The sequence below is a fragment of the Cucurbitaria berberidis genome (genome assembly GCF_010015615.1).
Source record: "Cucurbitaria berberidis CBS 394.84 unplaced genomic scaffold K460scaffold_1, whole genome shotgun sequence".
NCBI classification, from domain to species: domain Eukaryota; kingdom Fungi; phylum Ascomycota; class Dothideomycetes; order Pleosporales; family Cucurbitariaceae; genus Cucurbitaria; species Cucurbitaria berberidis.
In genome coordinates, this window is record NW_024468935.1 from 1267640 (window position 1) to 1284764 (window position 17125).

General features: G+C 52.2%; 8 protein-coding genes across 8 annotated transcripts; 4 read left to right on the forward strand and 4 right to left on the reverse strand.

Moving 5' to 3' along the window:
* The first annotated feature begins 148 nt into the window (after positions 1-148).
* K460DRAFT_300714 (general substrate transporter) lies at positions 149-2232 on the forward strand. The gene is made up of 5 exons (XM_040929842.1): positions 149-406; positions 466-571; positions 633-994; positions 1048-1193; positions 1247-2232. Exons 1-5 carry the CDS (start codon positions 344-346, stop codon positions 2142-2144), a joined length of 1575 nt encoding a protein of 524 aa, XP_040792613.1. The 5' UTR covers positions 149-343; the 3' UTR covers positions 2145-2232.
* A 430-nt stretch (positions 2233-2662) lies between these two features.
* K460DRAFT_400137 (uncharacterized protein) lies at positions 2663-3482 on the reverse strand (the record flags this gene model as incomplete). Its single annotated transcript, XM_040936296.1, has 3 exons — positions 2663-2881; positions 2937-3268; positions 3356-3482. The coding sequence occupies 3 exons, from the start codon at positions 3480-3482 to the stop codon at positions 2663-2665; spliced, it is 678 nt and encodes a 225-aa protein (XP_040792614.1).
* Positions 3483-4314: 832 nt separating this feature from the next.
* K460DRAFT_350160 (uncharacterized protein) lies at positions 4315-6116 on the reverse strand (the record flags this gene model as incomplete). The annotated part of the gene is made up of 2 exons (XM_040931481.1): positions 4315-6041; positions 6095-6116. The coding sequence occupies 2 exons, from the start codon at positions 6114-6116 to the stop codon at positions 4315-4317; spliced, it is 1749 nt and encodes a 582-aa protein (XP_040792615.1).
* Positions 6117-7089: 973 nt separating this feature from the next.
* Positions 7090-7551, forward strand: K460DRAFT_400139 (HET-domain-containing protein; the record flags this gene model as incomplete). Its single annotated transcript, XM_040936297.1, has 1 exon — positions 7090-7551. The coding sequence occupies one exon, from the start codon at positions 7090-7092 to the stop codon at positions 7549-7551; it is 462 nt and encodes a 153-aa protein (XP_040792616.1).
* A 301-nt stretch (positions 7552-7852) lies between these two features.
* On the reverse strand, positions 7853-9457 carry K460DRAFT_350161 (uncharacterized protein; the record flags this gene model as incomplete). Its single annotated transcript, XM_040931482.1, has 1 exon — positions 7853-9457. The coding sequence occupies one exon, from the start codon at positions 9455-9457 to the stop codon at positions 7853-7855; it is 1605 nt and encodes a 534-aa protein (XP_040792617.1).
* Positions 9458-9582: 125 nt separating this feature from the next.
* Positions 9583-10193, forward strand: K460DRAFT_9912 (uncharacterized protein). Its single transcript, XM_040938861.1, has one exon. It carries the CDS (start codon positions 9707-9709, stop codon positions 10016-10018), a length of 312 nt encoding a protein of 103 aa, XP_040792618.1. The 5' UTR covers positions 9583-9706; the 3' UTR covers positions 10019-10193.
* Positions 10194-10220: 27 nt separating this feature from the next.
* Positions 10221-11947, reverse strand: K460DRAFT_9945 (uncharacterized protein). Its single transcript, XM_040938862.1, has 2 exons — positions 11621-11947; positions 10221-11568 (listed from the first exon to the last, which is right to left on the reverse strand). Exons 1-2 carry the CDS (start codon positions 11681-11683, stop codon positions 10369-10371), a joined length of 1263 nt encoding a protein of 420 aa, XP_040792619.1. The 5' UTR covers positions 11684-11947; the 3' UTR covers positions 10221-10368.
* Positions 11948-13681: 1734 nt separating this feature from the next.
* Positions 13682-17085, forward strand: K460DRAFT_360918 (glutathione degradosome). Its single transcript, XM_040932363.1, has 5 exons — positions 13682-14093; positions 14149-14406; positions 14451-15017; positions 15067-15253; positions 15302-17085. The coding sequence occupies exons 1-5, from the start codon at positions 13896-13898 to the stop codon at positions 16876-16878; spliced, it is 2787 nt and encodes a 928-aa protein (XP_040792620.1). The 5' UTR covers positions 13682-13895; the 3' UTR covers positions 16879-17085.
* Positions 17086-17125: the final 40 nt, after the last annotated feature.

A 17125-nucleotide genomic window follows, 5' to 3' on the forward strand; every position in this document is an offset into this window, starting at 1 on the left:
AGGGTTAGGGATTTATAGCATGGGCGGAGGTCGACCTTGGCATTGCCGCGGGACAACATTGAACGGGCCGTGCAAATCCCCACACTATTCCGTATGGGTAAACTGAGGAACTAAACACACCCTTTGTGATCGGGGAGGCTTGCCGACAGACCCCCTCGCAACTGAAACCTGCCCATGCAGGCAGCTAGCCTTCTCCAGACCGTTTTGTGTGGGGAACCTGGGGAATTAATAAACTAGAAGTTGGATTCTTCATTTGAAATGACTTCTAACATCCCATGGCGCCCATGCTCATCCCCTCTAGACTCCTCCCTTTAGGCCGTCCCGCCGCATAGCATACTTCACAATGGGTCATTCCAAGTCCAACGATGCCCATACTGAGCTCGCCGTGGGCCGCGATCTGCTTGCTGTACGTTGACCGCTACTCCATTGCGTCTTCCTAACTTCACAAACTGACACTCTTGCCAGGCGTTGCCCGTAGACCGAAAACCATGGTATCGCACAAAGCACATGATCCAGCTCAACCTCATCTTGCTTGTTCCGTTGTTTGCTTCGGCTACGACAGGGTTTGACGGTAAGCAGTCCCATCCTTTTGGGTTGATAGAGCTATTGGGCACGGAGCTGACTTACTATAGGCGCCATGATGAATGGTTTGCAGACGGTTGAACAATGGAGATCATACTTTGGCACCCCTTCTTCTTCGATTCTCGGTGTGATCAACGCCGTGTACCCGATAGGCACAATTCTTGGCGTGTTACCGACGGCGTATCTCTCTGATCGTTATGGTCGCAGAGTTCCTTTGATATTTGGGCTCGTGCTCTGCATTGTTGGCGCTGCCATCCAAGGTGCCGCTCAGAACTTAGCAATGTTCATAGTCGCCCGCTGCATACTAGGATTTGCCACTGCACACATTGCTCAACCGTCGCCTATCATTATCACAGAGCTGGCGTATCCGATCCATCGCGGTAAGATTACAGCACTGTATAACACATTTTATGTAAGAGCTCCGAAAAGACAATGAAAGCGTCGACAGAGGCTCACGATACACAGTATGCTGGGGCAGTTTTCGCTGCATGGTCAACATATGGCAGCTTCCCAATCCAGTCTACATGGAGCTGGAGAATCCCATCTATTCTTCAGGGCGCATTTCCCACAATCCAGCTAGTATTCATATATTTTCTTCCAGAGTCACCCAGGTAGGCTTCACCCTACTCTTATCCGAACATTAGCTACTAACATGTATGTTCAGATGGCTCGTTGCGAACGATAGAGCAGGGGAAGCCCGTGCTCTTCTCGTCAAATACCACGCGGGTGGAGACTCATCTTCTGCTCTGGTTGATTATGAAATGAGGGAAATGGAGGGAACCATTCGCCTAGAGACCGAGACCAAAACTTCTTACATGGATCTTCTCAACACGGCGCCGAATCGCAGACGTACCCTCATTGCCGCCTTGGTTGGATTTTTCTCACAATGGAACGGTGTCGGCGTCGTATCTTATTACCTTACGCTCGTTCTGAACAACATCGGTATCACCAAAACCTCCGACCAGGCATTGATCAATGGCCTGTTACAAGTCTTCAATTGGATTGTATCCGTTGTCGGTGGCGCTCTCCTCGTTGATCGCCTTGGCCGTCGTACTCTTTTTCTCGTGTCTGCGGCTGGCATGCTTGTTTCATATATTATCTGGACCATCCTCACAAGTACCTTCACCCGCACGTTGGATGATCAAACCGGCCGTGCTGTCGTCGCCTTCATTTTTATCTATTACTTTTTCTACGACATCGCATGGACCCCCCTGCTCCAAGCCTATTGCGTCGAGATATTCCCATATACGCTTCGCGGTCGTGGACTGAGTGTGACGCTCGGCTCGGCATACGTGGGACTCATTATCGGCCAGTTTGTGAATCCTATTGCTATGGAGCATCTCAAGTGGCGATACTACATCGTTTTCTGTTGTTTGCTTGCCCTACTCCTGTTCTTGACTTGGTTCCTTTTCCCGGAAACACGAGGAAGAACTTTGGAACAAATCGCAGAAGTCTTTGAAGGAAGGCAAGACGATAGGGAAGCGGTTGGTGAGAAGGTCATGGGTGAGAGGAACGAGAAATCTGCAGTTGAGCATGTGAATCAGAAGGTTGATAGCAAGTAACATGATTTCGTATTATGAGACAAACACACGCACACAGTTAAGGAAGAAACAACGCCTTGTAATTAGTAGATCTATACACGAAATCTACATGAGCATCATAGCTCAAACCTTCTTAGTACTAAAGTTTCAATGTGATCTTCCTGACACATGTAGAGGCGGGCGAGTAGAGCGAACCTCTCCTAGGACTCGAGGACCGAAGCTGACGATGTTTATGGAACTTCTTTTGCTCTAGAGTATTGAGGTCATCTAGGGAGTAGTAGTCCATCTCACATCATACTACATCTAAGCTAGCATTCGGTCCCTTTCCCACTAACGCTAGCCGATCTTTGAAACTAACCACTAGACGCTTTCACAGGACAAGCTCGTCATCTTCTTCTTAGGCTAGCACCAAAATCGCGTGATCACGACGATACAAAGAAGCTGTCTGATGAGGGGGGTATAATGTATTTATTGATATATTGAACCTCCATACACCTCGACCCGAAATTCGTCCTCTACTCAGCTGCTCACTCCTGCGCTTACAGCAGTCCCCAAGCCAGCAACCCAGCGAGTAAACTACTGCCAACAGCCGGGCTCAGGGCACTTGCCGCACTAGAACTCTTTGCCGGAGTAGTAGAGCCTGACTGCGAGCTGTTCGTATCGACGTTCTCAATGGCAACGCCGCTGACGCCTGTAGAGTTCTGGCACTTATCGTCTGCGAGGAGTTGGGCTGTGCTGTTGAAGCGAATGTCCGCGCACTACGTTTCATTAGCTCAACAGACCATTAAGACCAGAAAATAAAAAATCTCTCACGTTGTAAAGCGCACTGCCCGAATGACCTAGCTGGATGACTTGTACAGTGGCCTGCAGTCCCTCAATACGGCTATCATTCAACCCTGAGTACCCCGCAGCCTTGAATCCCGCATCTAGATTCGCCTTGCCCGCCTCCTTCAAGCAGAATAGACCGACACCGGTCTGGTTGAATATCTCAACGAGGCTGATGTTGAAGTTCGTGGCGTTAGAACCAAGCGCGAGGTTCACGGCGGTTAGGGCGTGCGGGTGTGAGCCGTTGATGACGAGGGAACCACCAGATGGGGGCCAGAGGGTGCGGTTGGCGTTGTCAGTTGTCTCGTTGACGTTTGCGCCTGTGAGTATGATAAGCTTCTGTTGCGTGGTGTATATGTGGGTTAAGCTTTCTCTAGTGAAAGATGAGCGATGTTTTATTTACATACAAGGGTAGATCCATTGACTCGCTGGCTCGACGAAAGAACTGCCACGCCAGGTAGGTTGGAGGAGACGGAAGTGCGCGTCTACGCCGGCCGCCAGAGCGCCGATGGTTAAGAGAGTTGTGGACAGCATCTTGTACTTCCTTCGGTTATCTCAACAAAATTCGTGAATTGTTCTTGTAGAGACTAGATCGTAGGTGATGGAGGCAAAGCTGTGGAGGCGTAGTTGAGAGGCAATGAAGTGGAAAAGCAGTCAACTTATATCTTACAAAAAGTGAACGTGTCTCACGAGTGCCGCCACCGCGCTCTTTATGCATATCTTTCATTGCTCGCTTCTCAGGAGATTCTTACTTTCTTCCGTACCAAGCACACGCGATGTTTGTTTGCATGCCACCTTCCGCATCCACTGCTGCGGGAAGCGAGGACCTGCATGTTCCAGCCCAATAAACATCTTTGTCCGAGGTAAAGGGTCGAAGATACCCAATCGATGTATGGTGTTCTTAGTTGTGGCGCGAGCTATAGCTACGACCCTGCATGCGTACCCTAGAGAAATGTGCTCAATGAGCAAGTTTTGGGCTTGGCAGAAAAACCTCTCCACCTCTGTAGAGACGCCGGCAGAAATAAGCAAACAAAACACGGTAAATGGCAAGCGAAGGTTCGAAAATCTTGGTAATATGCTCAAAATTAATGTCAAACGGCGTTGTGCAGGAGGGGGTAGGGTGGATGTGGACGTTACCTAGCTGGACCCCTGACGGGTTGAGCCGCAGACTAACCGAACTAAGACAAACGAGGGAAATGCTCAAGCTGATGTTGGGGACTTAGGAGAGCGCAACGCGAGAGTGGGAAGTGAAGATAACTTGACTTGGAATTGACAGAATTGCAGATTTGGTATCATCGAGACTCGTGTCTATGCTGTGGTAGTTGCCCTTAACGCCGCCCAAAATGCCGCTACTTTATATATAAACTCAAAACATACTACTCTTTTTCTTCTTCAGCTTCTCTGAGTTTGACTCACTCTGCGTCCTTAGCCCCCAGAAGCTCTTCTTCGGTTTAGGCTGAGGCTGAGGCTGAGGCTGCGGCTTCGGTAGTCCATTGCTGAAGAAGCTGCTATGACTCGCCATGGGCCGATGTCCACCAGAAGCCTGCAGGTACGGGGCCTGTAAGTACGGGTTCTGAACCGGTTGCGCGGGTACGGGAGCAGGTCTAGGAGCCTGCTGGGCGGTGGGTCGTTGTGTCTGCCAAGGGCCCTGGATAAGCGGTGCTGAGTGACGTTGGGGTTGTGGGGAGGGTCGAAGGAGGTTGGATTGGTTTCCGAACTGTTTCCGGAGACGTTCGGTTTCCTTGTCAACTTCTGCTTGTTTTCGTCTCTGTTCCTTTTCCTCTCTTTCCTTTTGCTTGCGTTCTTGCTCAAGGAATTGGAGGGTCTTGCGCTCTGCTTCCTCTTCTTGCTTTCGGCGCGTTTTCCGACTAGCGTCTGCTTGTCGCTTCTGCTCGCGTGCTTCGGCTTCGACTTGGGCTTTCAGACGCGCGGTCTCGGCGTCGATCTCCCACTGCGATCGCGGGTCTAATCGCGGAGGTTGCTGAGGCTGTTGCTGTTGCTGAGGTGGTTGCTGCTGCTGCTGCTGTTGCTGTTGCTGTTGTACAGGTCGTTGTAGTTGTGGTTGAGGTTGATATGGACGACGCTGGTTGGTCGTAAGCGGCGGGAGAGACAAGCGTTTTGCGGCGTGGTTGTTTGTATACGAGGATGGTGGGATTTGAGCGTTGACGGCAGCGCTTCTCGCAGGCTGCAGGGGCGCCTTCTCAGGCGGGTATTGCGATGGGCCGGTGTAGGCTGGCGGTGGGGGAGGCTGCGGTGTCATGACGGGCGGTGTAATGTTGGGTCCTTCCAATGGCGACGACCCCTTCCTGGCTCGCAAGCCCCCGCTATTCTTCCTTATGGCTGTACTGTTGATGTGGAACTGCTCGTTTAGATCGCTAAAGAATAGGTCTCGTATAACGGCGGCGCCGAGCAGTAAAGCCACCTCCAAGCCCTTGTAGTCTTCGATTTCGATGCGGTAAAGATTGGGTTCCATGATGGTCATCTCCCTCAGGCCGGAGAATAAGGCAACGGCGATGTCCGGCTCCTTGCTCTTTTTCGCCTTCTTTCCCGTCGGATCTGTCGACTTGCCCGTCATGTAGCACGTCATGTCCTTGCCAAGCCTGCCCTCTTTCCTCCACGCGAAGTTGACCCGCGGCGTGTTGTTACTTGCCCCAGGATCGGTCTGGGTCCGATCGAGATCTGAGCTGCTCGGCATTCTGAAGGTGACCTGGGGGATGCTGAACTCCCAGCTCACCGTGCTGCTCCATTTGGTTGTCTGTTGCCGTACGATGACCTGCGAGTCGGGGCTGTATAGTTGTATCGCGAACTCGGTCGGGTAGATGGGCTGCGGCGGGGGCGGTACGCCGCCATTCCTGCGTATCTCCTCTTGTGAGAGGGTTGGATGTGCCCAGCCCGGCTTTGCGAGTACTTCTCCGTATAAAATCTCTGGACTATGCGAGTCGAACAGGGCTACGGCGTAGGTGTTCCTCGCATCGTTGGTGGCAGGGTCGGCGTGGTGGAGGGCATACTGCGCGTCGGGCTCGGAGCCATGTTGGGTGAAGTAGTAGGATTCATGGTGCTTGATCTTGTCCGTCGAGGCTTTGAGAAAGAAGGCTATACGTCGTTAGGATTGAAAATAGCTCCATTGAGGCCAAGGCTGAGCGTACTGGGGAGATTCTCGTCTAGCATGGTGGCATGCCTTGACGCTTCTTTTATGTATACAGAGTTTCCTTTTGTTCCGAAGAGATTCGAGTAGAAAGAAGGTGGGATTGGTGAGTGTTTGGCAGAGGTTGGTTGGTTGGTTATATCGCACCTAAGCTTCGACTACGCATACGCGTGTCGAGGCGCAACCCCAAGAGGCTATGATGGCAGCATCCCACCTGGGCAGCTCTAGTGCAGGGGCGCCGCCCCACCCCAGGTTATTCTTAGCACGCCGCAGCCTTGCGAACCCTTCACTTCCAACCGGCAGCTTGCGCCTTCATCCTACTTCGTACATAGTTTCAGCACCATCTCGTCCTATCTGGTACCGACCTTAGTATATACACCCAATGTCGACTCAGCACACGTTCGCCGAGTGAGCCTGTGCCTGAGTTACATGTAGACGAAGCTTGCGCAACCCATCATCTGTCTCACCGCGGTCGGCAACACAGCCTCCCCGCATGCTGAAGCAAGGTAACTAGCACTACGTCAGCGCCTTGTACAATTTCTCCGGACAAGGCAGACTGCGAAGAACTCGGGTTTCTGTTCTAGAGTCAAGACGGGAGTTGGGTTAGTCTGTAACTGTCTAGCTTACGCGTCTTCGTGTTACTATCGTTGCGACGTCCTCGCAACCATTACCCCTTTGGCCCACGCACCTGGTCGCTCAGTTATCTTATAGAGTAGAAGGAATCATTCAACTTTCTTTTGTGGGAGATTAATGATAAGAGCACCATCATGCACAAGGCTGAACCTTGGCATCCAGGCGCGACGAGCGAGAAAAGTAACGAAGAGGGCGAAGTGCATGGAGAAGCATCGGGTTCAGGCCGCCTACTCGAGGGGTCCATCCATGTGGCTGATTTGTTATCTGAATCCTTCTTTGCCCACCGATCCTAACCAATTTCCTATCATCGTTCCCTGATCGCCCAAAATCAGGTTGTTGATTAGTATCAATACGACATCCCTTATGAGCCTAGACTTCAACGTGCCACAATACAGCTATGAGCCACTGGATGAGGGTAATCACGGCATCAGGCTGATGACACTTTTACCGGCACCGACTAGAGAAGCCGAGATTGTGTGTGATCTCCGCAATGTTCGGCTTACCGAGACAGACGTGCCCAGCTTTGAAGCACTCTCTTACACTTGGGGCTCTCCCATGAGTCCGTCCAGACTCCGGGTCGCGTTTCTCACTAACGAGAAGATTGACGTTACAAGGAACCTCACTGAAGCTCTACCTTGTCTCCGGGACACCGAAAAGCCACGGGCTCTCTGGATCGATGCTGTATGTATCAATCAAAAGCCCTTGGCGGAAAGGGGACAACAAGTTCAGCGGATGGCCCATATCTACAGCTTGGCGGAAAGAGTGATAGTTTGGCTTGGTCTTGACAATACCGACTCCAGGTTGACTATGGCAACGTACTATTGAGAAAACGAGATGGGCTTCGATTTGAGGTGTTCTATTCTACCCCCTAATTATATATGATCGAGGGGGCTCAGTAAGGACAAAGTCAAGAATAACTACTTATGCTAAGATATACTAATTTCAAACTAAAAACTCAAAGGAACGAGATCGAAGAATTGCGATGCGCTAAACCAATGTCAAGACTACTCGTGGATCACCTAGCCCATCCCAGTCCCTTGTGATTAGAGATACGCTTCCAAAATAAAATAAAATAACCGTTTTCAATAAAAAAAAACGCTGTGGGTTTGAATACTGTATGACCGTGCTACACGCGCCCAACGTATCGGTCATAGTCGTCAATCCTGCGGCGTAGCCATCCTTCCGCAAGCGTGACTTTGCTTTCCCCAGACGCTACAGAATGCTTATCGTCTACAGCATCCTCCTCCAGAACGTCTCCAGAATGGTTCACTGCGGTATCAGGAACGACATCGTTGTCGTGAAGCCATGTTTCGATACGCCTTATCTTCCGCAGAGATATGATCATACCAAAGTTCATGGCGGTCTCTTCGTCAGCCATACCGTATCTCTCAGGCTCGTCTTGCGAAGAAGCCAACTTTGCGGCCCGTTTGGCGTCCATAAACATCCCATCTGCTTCGTAGTATGCTTCGTCTGCTGCAGCTTTCTTTCGAGTCAATTCAAGGTGACGGGTCAGCCAGATGGGACCGAATTCCTGCTCCAGATCGGCTACAGTGGGCTTTTTGTCTCGGCTTTTTTTCAACTCTTGGGCGATATACTGGTGCAACTCGGCATCAAATCCATCCCGAAAACTATTGAATTCGACTTCTGTTCGATGTACCTCGCTACCAAGCTCTCGTAGCTTTCGCCAAAGAACGTCGATTGGGGAAAAAGGCTTGCATTGTGTAAGGTCGCTGCCTACTTCACTTGAGGCCGACGCTAGCTCCTTGTTGGGGCTTGGGTCTAGCTCAAAAACCGGGACTGATGGTGCCTCATTGATGGCTTCGATGTCAGGCAGTACACCAGCATCCCAAAAAATGCTATCAAGCCTCTGGCAGATCAGGTGCTGAATGTCTTTGGTTTTTTTCGTCACGTTCTCAAGTTCTCGTGCAATCGGTTTCTGCTGCTCAAGAAGCCGGGCACGCTCTCGTCTGGTTCCATCATATTTTTCTTCGGCGATTCTAAAGGATACCACGAGATTATTGCGTGCTTCAGGGTCGTAGAGCCCCTCGAGCAACTGCTCCGTATCCTGCAACTCTGTGAGCAGCGCACAATTTGCATCATTTGTCGCCTCTATCTGTCGCGAGATTTTATCAAACTCCGGCTCCCATTGACTACGGACACATTCAAGTTCCCGGATGCCACAAAGCGCATTCCAGATGGTGTGGTAGAGATTGGCTGTAAGCACCAAACAAGGATATCCAGATGGCGTGTTATCCCCAACTAGGGCGAAGCCCGCCTCATGAAAGAAATCGGCTTCTTGGATGGCATCGGGGTACCACCACTTGGGGGACCAATCCGCATTTTCACGTGTGGAATCTTCATTTCTGGGGCTGCTATGTGCAGATTTCCTGTTCGGATCGTTGTCCAGCGATACATTCTTCGTGTTGCTCTCTGTATCGTGTCGCGACTTCTTCTGGGAAGATTTACCATCTGAACCTGACTCCTCGCCTCTTTTCCGCTTCATCGATTTTGATACAGCATCTTTACAATGCTCGGGTTCAGTATGTATTTTGCGCTTAGGCGCAGTTACTTCGTTGCTCGGCCGTACTTCTCGTTGCTGTTGTTGGAAATGTTGTGTCATGCTTAGCTTACGAGGGAGAGACTCAAAAGCCGGTTGCACAACGGTTGTATAGCCGGCAACGCTCGAGCGAACCGGCGACCTGAGACCGTTTTGCTGAGTTGCCGATGACATAGCTCTAACCACGTTCTGTGTATTGCTGGTTTCTGTGGACTGAATGCCTAGAAGGGGTTGTTTAAGTAACAGAGTAGGGGAAGTTCAAATGTGGAGGAAGGTGTGTTAAGATGACTCTCTTGATGTGGCAGACGATGAGTATTTATCTGCGTTGTTCAAGGTCTTGTCTCATTGTCTCATTGTCTTTGTCTAAGAAGGGGTTGTCTCCCTTGTCTCCGCGCCTCAATCGACACGAGTGACATTGTGAACATGAGCGGACTATATTTACGTTGTAAGCCACGATGGCAAAGCCTTTTGCCTGGCCCCGCTTCTTCTACTACCCGTGAGGTCCCTCAGAGTCCTACAAAGAGCGAGACCAGAGCTGAACCAAATGCAGGCTCGACTCCAAAGCGGCGGACGTTGAAGGTTCCGATAGTCTGTGATAGTTCACTGCTAAGGTTGGTTTGTCGTTGCCACCCGTTGGCCCCCTCTATGCACTTGATCTTGGTCTGCCACTCATTAGTATTTGCTTATCGAGATACTGCATTAGATATCAGTTTCAATTTTAATTGTCGAAGGTGAATAGGAAGCAGGTGGAAGTGTAACGAAGCCTGGAGCGAAAGAGGAGAGCGACACTGCAGTGCTTATACGGAGGCATATACGAGTAGACTGATCAATTGATAAGTAGAATTTTACAACGTGCGTGACGGCGAACAATACTAACAAAGAACAAATCCAGAACTCCCGTGAGCATGACATTAAAGCCCGTATGAAAGAACATGAACCAAAGATAGGATGTCCCATGCAACGTCATCTATGTGGTATAAGGAACGAAGCAACGCTAAATGCTGAACGCTAGATGTATGGATATGCGACACGCCGAACGCTATGACAGGAATAAAAGGACACTATGCTGTGCATCAGACCATGGGTTAGTGTGCAGTATGCGAACGAAACAACATCCTCAAGCCCGACGGCTCCTTCTCCCTTTTCTTGGTGCTCTCCTTCACCGTCTTGCTTCGTTTGGTATCGGAAGTCTTGCTCGTCTTGGTACTCTTCTCAGACCTCGCGCGATGCGACTTCGGTCTCGACTCGCCATCCTTTTTGGATCTGGTACTCCGGCGAGATTTGAGGTCGTCTTCATCGAGCACACCTGCAGCGATGAGCTGTCGCGAAGCTCCAGGCGTGATGAACTCTCCATCAACACTGGTGCCAGCGCTGGCCGCCTCGACGTCTGCGATGCCGCGACGCCACATCTCAACACGGCTCAGCTCTTGTGGTTCGAGCTCGTCGAGTTCCTGTGTATCTTCGACGGCGCGCATTGCCATAGGAGGCATGGGGACTACTTCGCCTTCTTTCTGGGCCTGGATCTTCTTGATGATCTTGTAGCCACCCAGCGCGACAATGGTGACGCCAACAGCAACGCCTCCAGCGATCATGAACTGTGGGCTGAGAAGCAGAGCGGCGACGGCGGGGAAGCTGCCCTTGAGTGCGACCAGTACACCAGGGCCCATCTTTCCTACGATGGCGCTGATCTCAGCAAGGGTGAGGGACACGGCGGCAAGAGCCTCTGGGTTCTTTTGCAGGTTTTCAATCATGGCGGTGACGGAGTATTGTAGGCAATTGGCCTCGTCGAGGAGTATGGTGATCTTGGAAGCCTTCTCTTTCAGCTCCACATCCTCGTACCTCTTTGCGGGCAGGGGCGGCGGGATGTCGCCGTATGCCAGGTCCATATCAATCGAGTCCTTCCGCGATTTCTTGGACGTTGCAACATAGACGTCCGAGTGCCTCCTCACAATCTCCTGGTGGTGTGCAACGCATGCGTCGCCTGCGAGGTCCTGTTCGAAGCGATGGCCGCCGCTTGGCGGGTTGTCATTTGCGTAGAAGCTGTCGGTGTAGCCTCGCTCCATGGCGGGTCTGGATTGGCGGGAGGGGCGTCTATGCGACTTTGATTGCTTGGAATGGCGGGAGGAGGCACGGGAGCGCGTGTCGTCGTCGGCGATGCGGAGGGCTTTTATGCCCTCGCTTGCCTTTTTCTCGCGCAAGGCAGCATCGCGCTCTGCTTTGATCTCTGCCTTGCGCTCGCGGTAGGCGGCCTTGGCCTCCTTGAAGACGCTGACGAGGTGCTTGCTCTGCAGGCGGTCAGTAGTGTCGTATTGTGTAGGCTTCGTATCGGCGACTCACATTGCTCACCACCTTGCCCGACTTATTAATCACGGTAATGGTTTCTCCAACACCCATTGCCATTGTGGCGGATTTAGACGCTGTGTCTGCAGCTGCAGTACGCAGGGAGGGGTGTGGTGCGACCGGCGACTGCGGGTGCAGTGGTAAGATAAGTGATGTACAAGAACGCGAGGCGGTCAAGATGTATCAAAGCGCGGAAACGGGATCTAGCTGGCGCACTCCACAAGGTGTCCACCTGGATCACCAGCTTGTCGCAGCGCTCAGGCGGTGTATTTAAGAGTTTTTGAGAGTAGACAAATAGCGGCACAATGGCCGGGTGCACGCGCGGAGTGAGGCGTTATAGTCTACAACCTGGGAGAGCCAGGCAAGATGGGACGGACGTGCGGGGGGGGCAGAAGAGTGGTGGAAGCGAAGACGGGCAGTGCCAGTCACGGCCCTGTCCGCAGACGGTCTATCGTGACTATGCGACGTCTCGCGCTGGCATTCGCTGTGGCGGCGTGAAGACGCAGTCGGGGGGGTGCGGCCCTGCAATGGTGTTGGCTGGCGTCTCGCCATGTCACCCAGAGGCACGCTAGGGCACGGCGACCGAGTATGCGGGCGGCGTATCGCTGCGTCGCAGGAGTTGCTAGCATTGTGCGCGATTCGTGTGAGACGCATATTGCTGCAGCCCTTGGGAACGTGTCGCTGCTGGGAGTGGACGACTACTCTGTGCAAGCAGGACAGCCTGGGGGTGCGACTGGGGAGAGGAGCTCCTTTGCACGCACGCTGATGGCATTATGCACACGATCTGGCATACACGCATGCCAAACTTCTGCTGCTTGCTGCCCAAACCGTAGTCACGGGAGAGGAGCTCCGTCCAGCAGCTATGGATCGGCCCATGGTTTCGTCGTTGGTGCGAGTTTTGAAGCGTTGGCATACTGTCGTCCCATCCCATCACAGACGCTGGCTGTGGCGCCTAACGTCACCACCATGCGCCACACCCCAAGCCACTGGTTTCTGCTTGCATGTGTGTAGATTCCAAGGTTGCCATGGAGTGACAGGTTCCCAGAGTAAAGTGACAGGTTTGGGCAGCAGTTGTAAATGGCTTGTACTGAAGGAGTGCCCCGTTTCCCACAAATCCGGTGGGACTATTGACGAATTAACCATTCACGACTATCTCAGGCTCTTACTGCCGGCCTCCCGAGACTAGATCAACATCGTGAGGCTACATTCATCCACACCGCAGTCATGTGCAAGCCTACTTCGGGGGGCTCTCGGGACAAATCTGATGATCAGCCCTCCCAATTCGAACCCGACATGCACGGCGGCAGACTCCCGCGAGCTTGCGGAACTCGATGCATTGTTCCGACAGGCTCTTCCATGTCTTTTCATAGTGATGGAGTGCCAAACCCCGTGCAGAGAGCAGAGCAGACCCGCAACACCAGGTCACGAGCCCAGGCAAGGAACCGTTCGACGTGAATGCGGGCTTCATCCAAGTACGCACACGTGTTTAGCCTCTCGAACGCGCATCCTCGCTGCTTCGACGGCCCATACAAAAGCAAAGACTAGGAGGGGTAGTCTGCATCGTGGACACGATGCTTCCAATAGGCAGGCTGAGTACATGGACAGCAAGCAGAGCCAGAGCCAGCGCCGGGGTGTCGGGCGCCCTCAGTGCTTGCTGCTGCTGCTGCTGTCGCCATGTCCACCCTGGAGAAGCAAGCTGCGAGGGAATGAATGAGTGATAAAACAGACGCGTCTGATGGGTATCCCTTATTATACAACCCAAATTCCCAAGATGGCGCCATCGCACAGAGCTCGCTCGCCATATCGGAGCGGTGAGCCTGTTACAATGTGCGAGCATCATAGCTTAAGCTCGACTAACGACCCATCGAGTGACCATGAGACTTCTCCCGACACCACCCTTCACCAAGGGCACAATGTATTGCAGTGGTCCACTCGCCGTCGACAGCCGATAAGTAGCGGGTCAGTTTGGTATGGGCATGATATCGACGCTGCCGGCATCTTTCCATTTCATCTCTTGTCAGGCTGCAGCTCGGCAGAACGAGTTATGTGTCACTATTCGGGTTCCATCACCTCGCAGGAAGCGAAGAGGGCGTTGGGGTTGAAAGGTACGTGGACGGCTCTGGTGGTGCATTGATAGCCCCGCAGTCCAGTGCCATCCATCCATTAGCCCTGCTTTGGTTCTGGGCTCCGTCATCGCTTCCACTGTACCCCAACTACACTACGCGACCATGCAGGAACAGCACCAAACCGCCGACTTGAAGCCTGGCTGACAATGCCAGCAGCAGCAGCAGCAGCAGCTCCTCTGCAGAATGACACCATCATGTATACCCATGGCGCGAACAAGGCTGCGCCTGTCGCGAATAACAGGACGCCTGTACTCACACATCGCATGAAGCACGACAAATCCATCCTCACCCTTGCCGTCTCGTCGCAGTACATTTTCGCAGGCACCCAGGGGGGCGAGATACTCGTACGTCAGGAGCAGCAGCTCAAGCAAGCAAGCATGCACAGCTAATCGTATGCAGGTGTACAGCCTCGATACCTACGAGCGTCGGCGAGTCATACAGGCACACAAAGGCAGCGTGCTGGGCTTGTGTCTGTCGCAAGACCAGGAACTCCTGTTCTCGAGTGCAGCAGATCCAATCGTCAATGTCTGGTGCACTTCTGCCTTCCGTCACCTCTACGCGCTCTGGTCACCCTACGATATCGGAGACATCTTCTGTGTCGCCTACTCGTCCTTCCACCGTACAGTCTACCTTGGAGCGCAGAACACAAGCATTCAGGTATGGTAGCCGCCTCGAATGACGAACGCTGCTGATTGGCATAGTGGTACGATCTGAAGCAAAAGGACACTCGTCCGCGACCTGCTGTCGCTTCCCATCCGTCGGAACGAAAGAACAAATTCTTTGACTCCCTAGGGCCTGGTGGTGCTCAGACTCCCAAGCCAATTGGCGCAGACAGCCGGCCGCGAGACGCTGTGGGAGGACAAGAGCTCCAGATCGACGGCCAGGACATTCGCCAGTTCGCCCATTATGGATACGTACACTGCATGCTATTGGGAAGGGGCATACTGCCAGAAGCGCCAGCGGAAGAAGTGCTAGTTTCAGGCGGAGGAGATGGGCGCATACTGCTATGGCGGATAGACCCAACTCGAGGCGGCGATATCTCCAGCCTCCATACCTTGGAAGATGGCAGAGAAGAGGGCGAGTCCATCCTTTCGCTTGTACGAGAGGGCTCATTCCTCTATAGCGGACGTTTTGACGGTGAGGTGAACGTCTGGGACTTGGAAACTCGACAACTGGTTCGAAGTCTGAAAGCGAGCACGGGCGATGTTCACACTTTAACACTCGGCGCTGGCGTCCTATATGCAGGTGGCACATCTGGAGAGGTGCAGGTCAGTACAGAAAGATATATACACTGAACTTTCCACTGATATGTTGCAGAAATTCAATGAGCATTACGAGACCATTACCAGCTTCAAAGCGCATGATGGCTTGATCCTTGCCTCAGCTTTCACCAAGTATGACGACAAACCCATATTAGTTACTGGCGGAAATGACAACACCATCGTCATCTGGGAGGTTAAGGATTGTGCAGGACCAGATGCAGTCATCAGGAAAAGCAGCAATGGTTAGTACACATGCACACCCTTCATTCGTTGCGCTAACTTTTTCGTAGACCTAATGGTGGAATCGCTGACTCAATTCGTCTCGTTTTGTACAGTCTCATCGCTGCCCAAGTATCGCGCCGATTGCAGGAGAGGCGCGTCATATCTTCGATCGGTCTTTCAGAACTTCGGTGCCGTCACCGAGATGATCAATACCAGCGAACCGTATAACCCCATTGTCTTCGCCAAGTTCAGGGGCAACCCTGCAACTGCAGCTTCAAGGAAGAAGATTCTCTTCTATGGTCACTACGATGTTATACCTGCAGAGAATGAACACGGTAAATGGAAGCACAATCCGTTTGCGCTGACTGGAGAAGGAGGGTATCTGTACGGTCGTGGCGTATCTGACAACAAAGGCCCGATCATGGCTGCGATCTATGCCGCTCATGAACTAGCCAATGAGCAGAGTCTGGGCTCAGACATCATTTTCCTCATCGAAGGAGAGGAGGAAAGTGGCTCTCGCGGGTTCGAGAACGCTGTGCGCGCAAAGAAAGACCTCATTGGCGATGTCGACTGGATACTGCTGGCTAATAGTTACTGGCTCGACGATCATGTACCTTGTCTCACCTATGGGCTCCGAGGTGTCATCCACGCGACTGTCCAAGTCGAGAGTAAGCATCCCGATTTGCACAGCGGTGTTGATGGAAGTGCACTACTTGACGAGCCACTGAAGGATCTCGTCATGCTACTCTCAAAACTCACTGGTCGACATGGCAAGGTCCAAATACCCGGATTTTACGACCCCATACTACCCTTGACCGAAGACGAGAAGGACCTCTACACCGAGATCACCAAAACGCTGCTGCGCGGCAATCCAGACCTAGGAGATCCGGAGGAGCTTGCACAATCGCTTATGCGCCGATGGCGAGAGGCTTCACTCACTATTCATCGCTTTCAAACCTCTGGTCCCGAAAATTCGACCATCATACCTCGCCTAGCCAAAGCTGCACTTTCAATACGTCTTGTGCCAAACCAAGAGGCATCTGCTGTTGCGAATACTCTAATCAACTTTCTCAAGTCAGAATTCGACCAGCTCGATTCGAAGAACAAGCTAAAAGTCACCATTGACCACCAAGCCGAGCCTTGGTTAGGCGACTTCAACAATGAGATATTCCAGACACTTGAGCGCGCTATCATGTCCGTATGGGGCCCAACTCTCGGCCAAGAAAGGAGAGAAGGTGTAGCTGCGATCAAAAGCCCAGACTACTTTGCTCCGCTATCGCGAGCCGCCAACTCACCGTCATCCACGACTGCCACAAAGAACAAGCCTACACCCACAACATCAAACACTCTCGCCAACTCCTCTGATTCCCGCCCCTCGACCTCCGACGCCTCCTCACCCACTACTACCACCACCGACCTCGACACCGCCACCAATGCCTTCGCCAAACCTCTCTATATTCGCGAAGGCGGTTCCATCCCAAGCATTCGCTTCCTCGAAAAAGAATTCAACGCTCCTGCTGCCCATCTACCTTGCGGTCAAGCAAGTGACTCGGCACATCTGGATAACGAGCGCTTGCGACTTGTGAATCTGTATAATAGTAAGAAGATCTTCAAGGAGGTGTTTCGGGAACTGCCGAAGAAATAAGGCTATGGAAAGAATCAGGGGGACATGAAAGAATAAATTCACGAAGAGATAAAAGTGCTCGGGATTTGGGCGTTCTGGGATGTTTTGCAAATATGTATCATACCCCCTTTTAACATTCGATATTCATACAGGATGTAGAGACTCCTCGAGCATACGTATCTCGTTGCTGAAACCTCCATTCTAAATCAGACCAGCTGTATCTCCGCTATGCTATGCGTGCAATTTAAACGTCTAACACCCATTTCCA